This window comes from Phaseolus vulgaris, chromosome 2 (assembly GCF_000499845.2).
Source record: "Phaseolus vulgaris cultivar G19833 chromosome 2, P. vulgaris v2.0, whole genome shotgun sequence".
NCBI classification, from domain to species: Eukaryota; Viridiplantae; Streptophyta; class Magnoliopsida; order Fabales; family Fabaceae; genus Phaseolus; species Phaseolus vulgaris.
This window is the reverse complement of record NC_023758.2, coordinates 5695466-5710782: the sequence shown is the minus strand read 5'-3', so window position 1 is coordinate 5710782 and position 15317 is coordinate 5695466. Positions and strand designations below refer to the sequence as shown.

At 44.6% G+C, this 15317-nt stretch overlaps 1 protein-coding gene across 1 annotated transcript; it reads left to right on the top strand.

Moving 5' to 3' along the window:
• Nucleotides 1–8853: 8853 nt before the first annotated feature.
• Nucleotides 8854–9537, top strand: LOC137809911 (uncharacterized). Its single transcript, XM_068610971.1, has one exon. It carries the CDS (start codon nucleotides 8854–8856, stop codon nucleotides 9535–9537), a length of 684 nt encoding a protein of 227 aa, XP_068467072.1.
• Nucleotides 9538–15317: the final 5780 nt, after the last annotated feature.

The window sequence follows — 15317 nt, the reverse complement described above, 5'->3', positions numbered from 1 at the left end:
AGAAGCAAGTCCATGAAAACTTCGGACCTCATTCAAGGTTTTCGGTGTAGGCCAATTTTGAATGGCCATGACCTTTGTTTTGTCCACATGGACCCCTTTGCAACTCACAACAAACCCTAGGAATTCTATATGATCAAGAGCAAACATACATTTAGCAAGATTAGCATACAAATGTTCCTTCCTAAGGGTTTTTAAAACTTGCCTAACATGCAACCTATGTTCCTCCAAATATAACCTATAAATGAGAATGTCATCAAAGTAAACAACAACAAACTTACCAATGAAAGGTCTAAGAACATGATGCATGAGGCGCATGAAGGTACTTGGTGCATTAGTTAAACCAAAGGGCATAACTAACCACTCATATAAACCAAAGTTGGTCTTAAAAGCCGTCTTCCATTCATCACCCGGTTTGATACGGATTTGATTGTAGCCGCTTTTAAGATCAATCTTTGAAAAGATTTTTGAACCATGTAATTCATCCAACAAATCATCTAGTCTAGGTATGAGATGCCTATACTTAATTGTAATGTTATTGATGGCCCTACAATCCGAACACATTCGCCATGTGCCATCCTTTTTTGGTAGTAAGATGATAGGCATAGCACAAGGACTCATGCTATCTTGAACCCACCCTTTCTCAATCAAAGCCTTAACTTGTTGGCGAATTTCCTTGGTTTCACTTGGATTGGTCCTATATGCTGGACGGTTTGGTAAAGAAGAGCTTGGTATCAAATCAATTTGGTGCTCAATCCCTCTCAAAGGTGGAAGTCCTTTTGGAGGATCTTGAAACACATCTTGAAACTCTTCTACCAAATTTTCCAAGCAATGAGGACTATCAACAAGTGATTCTACTTTAAGAGTTCTAGGGATGGCTAAGAAAAGAGGATGAGGAGCCACTATTTCCCTTTCAATTTCATGCCTAGACACAAGGAGTGTAGGCTTAAAACTCTTATCTTTTTTATCTTTTTTATCTTTTTCACTCTCCCTCTTTTTCTTCATTATGACTTGGTCCTTATGGACTTCTCTAGGAGAGAGAGATTTTAAAGTAACCTTGTGACCATGGAATTCAAAAGAAAGTTTGTTGGTAAAGCCATCATGTAAAACTTTTCTATCAAATTGCCAAGGCCTTCCCAAAAGAACATGAGTGGCTTCCATGGGCACAACATCACATAATACCTCATCTTTGTATTTTCCAATTGAGAAATGGATGAGGACTTGTTTATTTACAACTATTTCTCCCACTTCACTAAGCCATTGCAATTTGTAGGGCTTTGTATGAGAGATAGTAGGCAATCCAAGCTTATCTACTACTCTTGTACTAGCCACATTAGCACAACTACCCCCATCCACTATCAAAGAGCAAATTTTGTTTTGAATAAGACATCTTGTATGGAAAATATTTTCCCTTTGACTTTCATTAAAAGGTTGTGAAACTTGACCAAGAAGTCTTCTCACAACTAACAAATCCCGTTCAAGTGGACATTCACTCTCTTCCTCACTAGATGAACTAGAATGCAATGAATGCTTAGGAGAATCCGAATCATGCTCACTCACTACAATGCCTTCATGCATGTACATACTTCGTTTAGAAGGGCAATTAGCAGCTATATGACCATAACCCATACATTTAAAACATTTAGTATTAGACGTTCTAGTGGGTGATTTAGGTCTAGAAGTAGATGGCTTAGTTTCCTTGGGTTTGAAAGAAGAATCTTTGGAAGGAAATTTAGAAAAAGACTTTTTGTTCCTCCAAGACTTGTTGTAGTAACCATCATTGGGAGCATTTTTGAAATAATTTTTCTTAGCAAGTTGGGCTTCCACCTTCATTGCAAGATGAACTAAAGAACCCAATGATGAATACTCTTGTAACTCAACAATATCTTGGATATCCTTCCTTAGACCACTCACAAACCTAGCAATCATAGCTTCTCCACTTTCCTCTAATTCAATTTTAAGCACAAGCGTTTCTAGCTCTTTATAATATTCATCCACATTTAGCGTGCCTTGTTGAAACCGTTGGAGTCTCAACATGAGGTCTTTCCTAAAATGTGGGGGCACAAATCTAGCGCGCATGTGATCCTTTAAAGAGTTCCAAGAGTCCACGGGAGGACCCTTGTGATAGATAATGTCTTTTACAACACCATGCCACCATTTCATGGCATAATCACTAAACTCTAAGGTGGCTAGCTTATGCTTGTGCTCATCTTGGATCTCATGGATCTCAAATATTTGTTCACACTTAGTCTCCCAATCTAAATATACATTAGGATCACTAGAGCCATTAAAACAAGGAAGCTTGACCGAAGGTAGCCTAGCCTTTGCATCTTGGTAGAAGCCATTTCCATAGTGATGTCGCTCCCCTTGGTTGTGATGTCTATGTCCATGAAATTGGGGTGGAGTTCTCCTTCTCCTATGGTCTTCTTCACGGCCAAAATCATTTGAAGAAGCTCTTGTTGAAGGTCTATGTGAATGATGCCCATCATGGATAGAAGGAGATGGCCTAGCTTGTTGCACCTCCATCTTTTGTAATTTCTCTTCCAAACGCCTAATTGTACGTTGTGCTTCATGTAATTCACCAAGGACCGAAGCTTTGGAAGGAGAATTTTGCTTGTAAGATGCATCACTTGCAAATAAAAATCCAGCCATTTGCAAATAAAAACAGCAAACACACAAAAACAGCAAACAAGTCAAGAAACAAAATTAGCAAAAACAGTGAGTTTGGCAATGAAATTGCCGAAGTGAATTTGGCCAGAAAAATAGGTCACTCTCAAAGAAATAATGTCCTTGCACCAATCTGATCTTGAGGTCTTGGAATCCTCAAATGAAAGATGTCAAAGCAAGACACCAATCTCAAAGCCAACCACAACAAAACCAATGAAGCAAGAAAGACAAACAAGAAAAAGTATAAGCAAAGAAAGGCTAGAACAAAAGGAAAACTAGATGTTTGACAAACTCAAAGATTAATGAACAAAAGACAAGCAAGAAAATTAAAGAACTCAATGAGAAAGTAGGCACACAAAAGAATACTTAAAGAAAAGCACAAGAGTAGATGAAGAAAACAAAAAATTAGCTACTGGAAAATATTTTTATGCAAACTGTGCTTGATGTTCACTGATTTAACTGGAATGATATAGAGCGAACTAGATTATGAAATTTTAACTACAGAAACTTCAAGATCTTAGCTCAAAAATGGCACTGGAATTACGCAAAAACAGTAAGCCAATTAATTGAGATAAATTTTTCAAAATCGCTGCCAGATTACCGTATTTTTTTCGTCAGACATGTACACTTTTTGTATTTTATTTATCATTTTTTGTGTACTTTGAATTTGAGTACTTCTTTTTTAGAATCTTTTCTAACACTTTCAATATCACAAATCCAGAATTTCAGAATTTTCCAGTGAGTAAATCAATTGCAATAAGGAAAAACATTAAGCACATTTTCAGAAAAACAGAGGAATCCTAATAGGAATGAAAAACAGAATTATGAACTAGCAAAGACATAATGGAAAATGATGTATATGAACTTGTATAGGTCTAGAATACAAGTATGAACTCAATTCTAAAACAGAAAATGCACAAAGGATCAATATCAATCTCAGAAAATTATATGACACTAAAGCAAGAAACAACAAAATCAATAAAAGGACTACAAGAAGTGATGACAATTATGGCAAAACAAGACTAAGACAAAACTTGTATGGATTCAAAAAGGAAAAATACTCAAACATATGATAGGCAAAAGAATTAAAACAGCAAGCAAACTCAAATAAGCCTAAAAACAGAACCGTAAATTGCAAGAAATTAAAGAGCTCTTGAAATTAAAGTGCTACACAAGTCAAAAATTAAACAAGAACACACCTAAACTCATGATACCACATGATGTGATTCCAATAACACACTTTGAATGATTTTTGACATTCTTAGGAATCATCTTGAGTTGGATATAAGATAGGCACTTTATCATAGAATTGGATCAAGGTTCTATGAACAAGAACTCACCAAAACTAGTACCAAAACCCAAACTCATTTGGAAGTTCCAATTATTGTCAAATTGAACCGATTAAATTGGAAAGAAAAGCAAATGCACCGAACAAAATGGAATAAAACTGAAATGAACCGATCAAAATGAAACAAAAGGCAAGAATACCGAATAGAAATGCTGGAAAATTAAAAGAACCGAACAGAATCAAGAACAAAGGAAGAACAACCAGCTGAAAATTAAGATTGCCGAACCAAAAGACAAGGAACACAAGCTAAGACATGAATACGAAAAGAGAAGGAAGGAAGGAGAAGAGAGAGCTCATGAAGATGGAGGAATGGTTGGATGATCATGCCACTAGAAGGATGGAGACTCCAAGATAAGTGTGCAAGCTGCCACTTGAGGTAACCATTGAACCATCAAGATAAGACTAGTGAAGAAGGCACAAAGCTCTCCAATGCTTCTCTAAAAAATTGAGTATAGTTTCTCTAATTAAAATTCAAATTTGAAATGTACAAGGGCAACACCTTAATTTATAGCCTAGAGGTGCTCAAATGCAAAGCTAAATGAATTCAAAATTCCCCTCTAAATTCAAATGCAAGTGGCGCCAACTATGTCATGAAGAAGGTGTGACCTTCTCTCTCACTTTGGCACCTCCCTAGTTACTCCTACACCTATCTACTAACGCACCCCCCCTTAATACTCCTAACTAAGGACCTAAAGATGCTTTAACAAAAGAGGTTTCTAATGTTTCCCTCTAAGCACCTTCACACAAAGAAATTACAAAAAGAGAAAATAAACGTCCATTAGCTCCTAAAGCTTTGAACATGCTTCTTGTAAGCCTTTAAGGTGGGCTTTGACCTCCATGGGCATCCTTCACTTGAGCCTCAACCTCTTCTTGCTCTTTATGATTGGCCTCCATGTCCACTTGAGCTTGATCTCCATCAAGGACCCACTGCCTCTCAACGCAAGAAATATGTGAGGTCAGTGAGTTCAGTTGCTGAGGAGTTTCCGCATGACCCATGGGAGTTAGACCTCGTGATGGAAACCATCCAGCCACATACATCCACATAATGATGATGAAGAAGAATCATTGGATTTGAGGACAAATCCTTTTCAAGAGGGAGGGGATGATGGAAGAGGCCCAAGCTCATGATAGAAAATGCCCAAGCCCAAGCCCAAATACAAGTTCAAGCTTCAGCTCAAGCCCAACAAATAGAAGATATGGGCCAACTAAGCATCATTGGATGTCTTTCTTTTGTAATTACTTTTGAGTATTTTTAGTAGAACATAAAGGGAGGTGTAGATATAAATATAAGAGGTGCAAATGTATAAAGCTAAGCCAAACCTTCCATGTGACATAAAAAAGAAGGTGTAGGTGTAGATTTAGGAGGTGCCAAAAAAAAGAAACCAAGTCACACTTTCCTTGTGACTAGGAATTGGCTCCAAATTCAAATGCTTCTCATTTGAATTTCCCTCCACTTTCTTTTGAATTTCCAGCCCTCTAAACACTATAAATAAGAGGGCTTGGCTCATGTATTTGCAAGACTATTTTGAGTAATGAAATGCTGCCCAAGTGCCATTCAAATTACTCCCTTGCCAAATTCTCTCTAGAATTAGGTTTTTAGTCTTCAATCTTCACCCTCAAATGGAGATGGCCGAACCACTCCAACCCTCACTACTCCTCATGCACCTTCAAGGCACCCACACTTCCTAGGAAGGCCTTGTTCCACTCTCCTCCACCAAGCTTCCGCACCCATCATCATCAAAATCCAAGAAGAGCTCATAGGAATGCCATCACCTCGTCTTCACAAGGGCTGACCCGCGGGATGTCGTCCTACACGATAATGACCTCGTGGTCATTTCAATAGTCACTGCGGGAAGAAAAGTACACAGGGTTCTCGTCGACCAGGGCAGTTCTGCAGACGTCATGTTTTGGTCGACCTTCAACAAGCTACAGTTATCCCTTGACCTTTTGAGACCCTATACTGGATGCCTATATGGATTTGCAGACAACCCGGTGGAGGTACGTGGATACTTGGAGCTGAGAACGACGTTCACTGATGGAGCGGCGTCGAGCACCAAGAGCATCTGGTACTTGGTGGTTAACGCCAACTCAGCCTATAACATCTTGTTAGGCAGACCCGCCCTGAACAGATTAAGGGTAGTGTCCTCCACACGCTACATGAAGATGAAGTTACCAGACCTTAGTGGCAAGGTGATAGTTATCAAGTCAGATTAGGAAGAGGCCCGAAAATGCTATGAAAATAGCCTGAAGACAAAGAGAGGCGTGGTCATGGTGATTAAACGACTACCCATTTCAGATTCGCAAATGGAGTTAGAACCAGTGCAAGAGGCGACGCCCGGAGAGTCCACGCCTGTCGAGGCCACACCTGCAGGGGCGACGCCTATAGAAGATGCACGCCCATAAGGAAGATATGGTGACGCCTCGCCAATGGAAGAAGAATACGGAGTGGCCTCGCCCATGGAAGAAGAGTCAGAGGAGGCGATGCCCGATGCATCCGATAGGGTGACGCCTATAAAAGAGGACCCCATGGATGAGTCTCGCGCAGAGAACTTGCAGAGTGAGCAACCCCAACCAGTAGACAACGTAGTGGAAAGGCAGATAAGGGGTAAGGTTTTCAAGTTAGGACGCTTCTTGAGCCAGGAAGAACAAGAAGAGGTAGCTGCAGTAATCTCACGCCACCTAGATGCATTCGTGTGGACTGCGGCGGACATGGCAGGCATCGACCCAGATTTTTTGTGCCACCATCTTACCATGGACGCCAAGGTTTGCCCTGTGCGACAGAGAAGGAGGAAGTTCAACGAAGAACGATTCCTCGACGTGAAGGAAGAGATGCAGAAGCTGCTAAGTGCCGGGCACATCTGGGAGATACAATACCCTGAGTGGCTTGCCAACGTGGTTCTAGTGAAGAAGGCGAATGAGAAATGGAGGATGTGCGTTGACTTCACAGATCTGAACAAGGCGTGCCCCAAAGATTCGTACCCACTGCCCAACATCGACGCGTTGGTGGATAACGCATCGGGCTGCAAGATGTTGAGTTTCTTGGATGCATTCTCAGGTTACAATCAGATCAAGATGCATCCAAGGGACGAGAGTAAAACGACGTTCATGACGGAGACATGCAGCTACTGTTACAAGGTGATGCCATTTGGGTTGAAGAATGCAGGCGCCACCTACCAAAGGCTAATGGACAAGGTCCTTGCACCCATGCTGGAAAGGAACGTGCAGGCCTACGTAGATGACATGGTGGTGACTTCACACAAGAGAGGGCGGCACGCAGCGGATTTGGAAGAGCTGTTTGCTACCATATCAAAGTATCGCCTCAAATTAAACCTAGAAAAGTGCGTTTTTGGCGTGGAGGCAGTGAAGTTCTTGGGGTTTATGCTCACCGAGAGAGGGATAGAGGCGAACCCCGATAAGTGTGCAGCTATCATCACCATGAGAAGCCCAACATCAGTTAAAGAAGTTGATATGATTCCACTAGCAAAGTAGAGATGATTCTTTGACATTCTATGGAATCAACTTGAGTTGGAGAAAGAATAGGCACTTTTAATAGAATTGGATCAATGTTCTATGTTTCAAGAACTCACCAAAACTTGCACCAAACACCAATCTCACATGGAAGATCCATCTATTGCCAATTGAACCGATTAAAATGTGTATAAAAGCAAATGAACCGAATAAAATTGCTTAGAAATGAAAAGCACCGAACCAAAAGCAAAGCAAAGAAAGAAGAACCGAACAAAGCTAGAAATAAGTTGAATTACCGAACAGAAAGAAGCTTAAGACATATTTAGCATTTTGTAAAGCTTAGGAAATGAAATGGAAGATGAAGGAGAGAAGAACTTATGGAGATGAAGGACTTGATTTGATGATCACGCCACTTGGATGGTGAAGGCTCCAAGATAAGTGAGCTAGTGCCGCCACTTGAGAGAACCAAATGCACTCAAGATAAGACAAGGTGTAGGAGAAGACAAAGTTCTCACAATTCTCTCTCAATTTGAGTAGACTTTCTCTATTACCAATTTCAATTCCGAGTTTTACAAGAGCCCACACCTCTATTTATAGTGTGAGGGTGCTGGAAAATAGGTGGGAAAATTCAAATAAAACTCATTTGAAATTCCCACAAAAAACAAGTCACATGGGAGGTGTGACCTTTTTCTACTATGACACCTCCTAAAAACTACACCTACACCTACTCTCCTAAGTCACATGGACAATGTGACTTTATTTTACATTTTCACACTCCTTTATTTAATATCCACACGTCCTACAAGAGTAAATCAAATGATGCTCTTTTATTTAATGCTTGGCGTTGCCTCATGGGATGGACTTGGGCTTTTTGGGCTTTGGCCTTCTTGGGCTTGGGCTTGGCCCTCATCTTTATTTTATGTCTTCTTTTAATTTTGAGAAGACTAGAAGGAAGAACTTCAAATGTGAAGGTGAATGACCTCTTCCTTTATTAATAAAAGCCTCCTTTATTTGATTCTCATCAGAAGTTCAGCAATTGACTAGGAGGATGGCAGCTTTGTCAAGGTTTGTGTCTGCTGGAGGGGAGAAGGGCACCCCTACTTCCAATGCCTAAGAGGAATAGCCGTTTTGCATGGACAGATGAGTGTGAAGCGGCGTTTCTCAAGTTGAAGGAGTACTTGGCAACGCCACCTGTGCTTTGCAAGCCACAAGTAGGCGTCCCCCTCTGATTATACTTTGCGGTAACAGAGTGGGCCATTAGCTCTGTGCTGGTCCAGGAGCAAGACCAAGTGCAGAAGCTCATTTACTTCGTAAGCAAGGCCTTGCAAGGCCCAAAATTGAGGTACCAGTCACTAGAGAAGGCGACACTAGCAATGGTGTTCTCAGCCAGAAGGCTCCGCCACTATTTCCACAGTTTCACAGTGGTGGTGATGACGAACCTCTCCATCCAGAAAATACTTCGAAAGCCAGATGTAGGGGGGAAAATGGTTCGCTGGGCGGTGGAGCTGTCAGAGTTTGATATCCAGTATGAACCCAGGGGATCCATCAAGGGGCAAGTCTATGCTGATTTCGTGGCAGAGCTCTCACCAGGAGGAGACCCTCAAGAGGTAGAGTTGGAGTCAAAGTGGATGCTCTCAGTGGATGGGTCCTCCAACCAGCAGGGGAGTGGTGCTGCAATAATCTTGGAGGGGCCTAACGGAGTGTTGATCAAGCAAGCTTTATGCTTCGCCTTCAAAGCAAGCAATAACCAAGCGGAGTACGAGGCGTTGATTGTTGGGATGCTTTTGGCTAAAGAAATGGGCGCTCAAAGCCTCTTGGCAAAGAGGGACTCACAATTGGTCACAGGGCAAGTAACAGGGGAGTATCAGGCAAAGGATTCACAGATGGCCGCATACTTGAAGTATGTCGAGATGTTGAAGGGAGCCTTCGCCGCGGTTGAGCTGGTGCATGTCCCTAGGGAGAAAAATGCCAGAGCTGACCTGCTTGCCAAGCTGGCCAGCTCAGGCAAGCGGGGAAGGCAGATGACTGTCATCCAAGAGACCCTCAAAATGCCATGAAAGTTTGTGGCGGACAACAGGGTGGATGTCCTTCACATTAGTGCAGCGAGAGGAAATCCAAGGAGCCATCGCTCTTTGAGTCAAGATACGGCGAGGGCACCCTGCATCAGTACCTACGCGACCTCGTCGGAAGAAGAGAAAGGTGTACAGGTATGCGCCTTGGAGGAAGGAGACACCTGGATGACCCCTTACAGGCGATACCTCGCGGATGGGATCCTCCTAGTGGAACCAGAAGAAGGCAAGAAGGTCAAGAGGAACGCCGCAAGGTACACCTTAGTGGATGGGATATTATTGAGACATGGGTTTACGCACCCTATCTTGACGTGCGTAAGTGGCGATGAGTGCAATAGGATAATGGCTGAACTCCACGAAGGTATTTGTGGGAGCCACGTGGGAGGAAGATCCTTGGCATCCAAGGTAATACGTGCAGGTTTTTTCTGGCGAACGGTAAGAGAAGACTGTGTTCGATACGCCCAGCGTTGCAAGCAGTGTCAGATGCACACTGATTGGCACAAGGCGCCGCCAGAGGAACTAAGATCCATATACAGCCCATGGCCTTTTCATACTTGGGGGATTGATATCTTAGGCCCGTTCCCACTGGCAATAAGGCAAATGAAGTACTTAATCGTTGCCATCGAGTACTTCACCAAGTGGATAGAGGCAGAACCAGTGGCACAAATAACTGCGCACAAGGTACAACACTTTGTTTGGAAGAACATTGTGTGTTGTTTTGGGTTGCCGAGGCGTCTCATTTCAGATAATGGCACCCAGTTCGCGAGCCAACAGTTGGGGAAGCTGTGTACAGAAGTAGGAATCAAGCAGGTGTTTGCATCAGTCGAACACTTCCAGACGAATGGGCAGGTCGAGTCAGCAAATAGAGTTTTGTTGAGAGGTTTGAAACGCAGATTAGAGAAAGCTAAAGGGGCGTGGGCAGAAGAAGTACCGAGGATTATGTGGGCTTACCACACAACGCCCCAATCTTCCACCATGGAGACGCCTTTCAGCGTAGTATATGGGTCGGACGCCATGATCCCAGTGGAGATCCATGAGAGCTCGCCTTGTTTCCTAGGGTTCGTGGCAGAAGAATCCAACGAAGAAAGGAAAGTGAACCTGGATCTGATAGACGAAGCCAGAGAAGAGGCGAGAATAAAGGCTGAGGCGTGAGGAAGAGTAGAGTGTCAGTACAACTCTAAGGTGAAGCTGCGACAATTCCAAGTTGGTGATCTGGTCATGAGGAAGGCTCATCCTTACGAGTTGGAAAACAAGTTGTCTCTCAAATGGATTGGGCCGTTCAGAGTAATCAAAGCCAAGGGGAATGGTTCATATAAGTTAGAGACTCTAGAAGGAGGCCCCATCCCACGTAGTTGGAATGCGGCGAATTTAAAGTTTTATTTTAGTTGAAATTTTGTAAAGGGGACACTCTTTTTCCCTCCCGGGGGGTGTTTTAACGAGGTCACCCAAATAAAGAAAAGAGAAGTTTAAGATATTTCTGCCTTAGTTTTTCCCTCTCATGTAAGATCAAAGATTAAAGAAACAAAGACAAAGATTCAAGGCGTCGCCAAGATGAGGCGTCGCCAAGGTGAAGCGTTGCCCAGATAAGGCGTCGCCAGGACAAGGCACCGCTAGAAGTAGGCATCGCCAGATAAAGGAGCGGAGGTCAGATTCAAAGCAAGATAACAGGTATGTTCAGTATAAGTTAAAAATCCAGGTGCCTAGTCCTTGAGCAGGGGTTAAGGGATTCCTGCGGAACACCCCCTCCTCAGGTATGAATAGCTAGCCCCGGTATCAGATGTTAGACATAAGTTAAAAATCCAGGTGCCTAGTCCTTGAGCAGGGGTTAAGGGATTCCTTCGGGACACCCCCTCCTCAGATATGAATAGCTAGCCCCGGTATCAGACGTTAGACGTAGGCTAAAAATCTGGGCGCCTAGTCCCTGAGCAGGGGTTAAGGGATTCCTTCGGGACGCCCCCTCCTCAGGTAGGAACAGCTAGCCCCAGCGTCTGATGTTTAGAACACTTCGCCTTGGTGTTTTCAGACACCCTGAGGACAATACGACGCTGTTGTAGTGGGCCCTCCTCAAGCGTGGGCACCAAGCGCGAAAAGATAAGGGCTAAGTTGCTCTGGTGTTTAGACACCCCGTGGGCGATACGACGCTGTTGAAATAGGCCTCTCCTCGGGTGTGGACACCAAAGCACGACTTTTGTCCCAAGTGTTTAGACACGCTGAGGACACCCAGAGCAGGTCTCTCCTCGAGCGATGTTGAGGCCATAGAAGGGATCAAGTCCTACCTCGCCCTTGAGCGATGTGGAGGCCAGGAAAGAAGAGACTCCCCTTTTTCGTCCTAAAGCGATGAGAAAGTTGGCAATGCCTTTGGCTACAAGTGCCTCGGGCTCAAAGAAAAATAAGTAAAAAGCAGGTTGAAGATTTTTATAAGCAATCCTCCTTGGCCTTTGAGCAATGACCAGGCAGGCGACACCTTCATGAGGAAGGTTCCTTACAGATACGAAGGCCAAGCAAGGTTCTGAGCGAAAGGACCAAGAGAAGGGTGTGCCTCACGACTTAAGAAGAAAGAGTAAGAGGGAGAGACACGTGCTACCTAAAGAGTTAAAGGCGAAGCAACGAAGAAATGCATCGAAGGCAAGTACTAGTTGTGCCTTTGACATAAAAAAGAAAGCAGAAGCAGATAAAGCGCAAGAAGAGTTGAAAGCAGATAACATTTAAGCGAAGTCGAAGTGTCAGAATTGCAGATAGTCCAAATGTTGTAAATACAAAGTTACAAAGAAAAAGGAAATCAATTAGGTATTATAAATGAAAGTTTGCTGTGGTTACAAAGAGAGGTTGTTCCTCAGGGGCCTCCAATGGCACGATTCTGCCATCGACCACTTCATTCAGAGGGCTGCACCCGAAGACGTCGATACCAGGGTTGGCACAGGCCGCTTGGACAAGAGCCTTCGCGAACCCATTGGCGAACCCAGTGGCAGCCTCCCCTATCAGCTTCTCCTCGGCAACCTTGAAGTTGGCAGCTTGAGTGGCCATCTCTTGGTCCTTGGAGGCCAAGGTAGAAATTAGCTCTTGGACTTTGGCTTGGAGGGTGGCATTCTCGGCGGCTAGTCGGGAGCATTCACCAGTCTTTTCCTCGAGCGCAACTTCAGTTTTCCCCAGTGTTTGCTCCCGATCAATGCACTGGTTCTCAAGTTTCTTCTGCTACGCCTCAGAGGTCTTGACTGCCTCCTCGAGATCGACGATCTTCACTCGAAGGGGCACCACCTGATTGAGGAGTTTGGCTTGGGCTTGCGACACCTCATGCAGCCGTTTGTTAGCCTCATCTTTTGCTTTTTGCGCCACCCTAGAGAGGTCTTATAGGCATCCTCTTGACGCCCCCAGTGAGTGGCTAGCCTCTCCTTCTCCTCCTTCAGAGAGGCAACTTCCTGCGCTTGGAAGGTAGAAGCTTTGATAGCTTTAGCCCTGGCCTGCGCATGGCAGGAGTGGGCACAGGACATGAAGGCACCCATATAGTAATAAAGGCTTTCCTTTTGGGGCCCTTCAACCTGACTGATGGAGGAGGGCCAAGCACATCTAGCCATGAAAGCCAAAGCCCAACACTAGACCATGAAGAGCGTCTAGACCATGATGAGCGCCTAGCTAGAAGGAAGGAGCGTCTAGGACGTGAAGAGGCAAGGCTACCCATGGAGCGTCTAGGAGGAGACCTAGACCGTCTAGGGCCTATCACAAGGTCAATGGCTAAGCATATTAAAGCCCAATTGAATGAAGCCACGGATGGAAGAGAGAAAGCTTTGTACATGTTGCATAAAGGCCCATTAGGGGTGCTTAGTAAATAGAGTAGTGTAGAAAGCATATTTGAGTGAAACATTCTAGAAACTCTCTAGGTTTAGCCGGTCATGAGCACATGGCACATGTGCTTTGTGAATTGTATTTAATTTGGCTTTCATTTCATTAGACATTAGCTTAAAACTTACGGCCATTTAGCTTATAAATAGGAAGGCCTACACCTTGTATTTGCAAGTTTATTGTGAGTAAAGTTATGCTGCCATTTTGTGCCAAGCTTTGCTTCTCCCTAGAACTCTAGGCTCTAAACTTCACATCCTTCACCTTTCCTTGGGCTGGCCGAACCTCCCTATGTTCATACCTATCATGCACCTTCAAGATCAACATCACTCTTAGGAGGATCTTGCACACACACCTCCATAGCTTCCGCACCATTTTCTTACATGATTCAAGAAGACCTTCATGAAATTTGCCATCATTGGCCGCGTGGAGAGAGCCTACCCAAAAAGCCCCTCAGTGAATCTTGTATGGGGAGAGGGAGATTTGGGATAGTTGGAGGAGCTGTTGTGGGCCCAGCTTCGACCCCACCCTCCAAATCGGTTGGTTGAGGGGGGGAAGTGGCGCTTGGAGGGTCCTCCCTCAAGGATTCAACCCCATGCGAAGAGGAAGTGGCAGAGGCAATTTGTTGAGGGGCATGGTGAGTTGTCCTTTGTCATTTAAAGACCTGCCCCTCAGCAGATTCTTCATCATCAGAAACCACCTCCACAACCCTTTTTCCTTTGTCAAGGGGGGCTGAGGGGGCAGCAAATTCGGCCAGCGCGAGAGGCATGGCCGCGATGGGAGGTGGAGAGTGTGGAGGATGATTAGGAGAAGGTTGGACTGATGGAGTTGATGGCGTCGTGGAAGGTTGAGGGCGAGCATTGGGAGAAGATGGAGAGGCGTTGGAGGTTGGAAGGGTTATAGGGGTGGCTCTCAACTTCCTTCGCCGAAGCCCCATCTTTGGACTTCAGGACATGAGCCAGCCTCAACCTTCGTTATCTATCCATCTTTGAATCTGCATCAAAAAGACAAACGTAGTAGGGGTTAAGCACAAGTCAAACACTATACAAAGAAAGCAGGTAAGTCATACACTAAGTAAGAACGAGAAAGTGCAGTGAAGGAAGAGTTATAGGGGTGGCTCTCATACTTATGTATTTTGCTAGAGCCTCAACGTTGTACTCTAGGCTTATCAGGGTGGCAGTGTCGAAGCCCCCCGTGCTGGTCAGAATTTGACAAGCCTCTCGATCGTTCGAGGGCAACTCGTCAAGGGATTTGGGCTTCATGGTCTTCACCTCCTTCACCCAGTATAGGGGGAAGTCGTCAAGGGCGGAGGGGTCAAAGTCGGAACAACAAACCTTGAAGAATTTGCCTTTCCACCCCTTGAAGGATTGTTGGAATAAGGTCAGGAGGACCCTTCCAGGGATGTTGCTGAGGATCACCCAGAGGCTCTTCCCTTGCTTCTTCACTTCGAAGAAATGAAGGAAGATGTCGACGGAGGGAGCGCGCTTGAAGAACCCGCACAAGATGTCAAAGGCCTTGACAAAGGCCCAGCCGTTGGGGTGCAGCTGGGCTGGGGCAATGTTGATTTCAGTTAACAGTTCCCTCTTGAACCTGGAGAAGGGCAAGCGCATCCCTATGCGCTTGAAAACCACCTGGTAGAAATAGAAGAAGGGGACCCCGTTGTTGGCCCGCTCATCCCCACATACAGGCTCCCCTAAGGTACAAGGGAACACTGCTATGTCATCATCATGCCTTTTCGCGAAGGCACGATGGTCGTAGGCGCTCGACTGTCCTACGTGATCCCTCCAAGCCTTTGTGGAGACCAAGCACGAGTACTCCTCGAGCAGCTCGTCTGAAGCCCATGGGTAAAGGGCCCTATAGTTGACTTTGGAGGGTGGAGGGTTGGCCGTTGTTTTGGTACGCGCCATTGATGAAGAAACTGGAGAATGAAGAAG

Bases quoted from the DNA above. Each gene is read 5' to 3' on its own strand.
- LOC137809911 (XM_068610971.1), top strand. From the start codon at position 8,854: ATGGTGTTCTCAGCCAGAAGGCTCCGCCACTATTTCCACAGTTTCACA.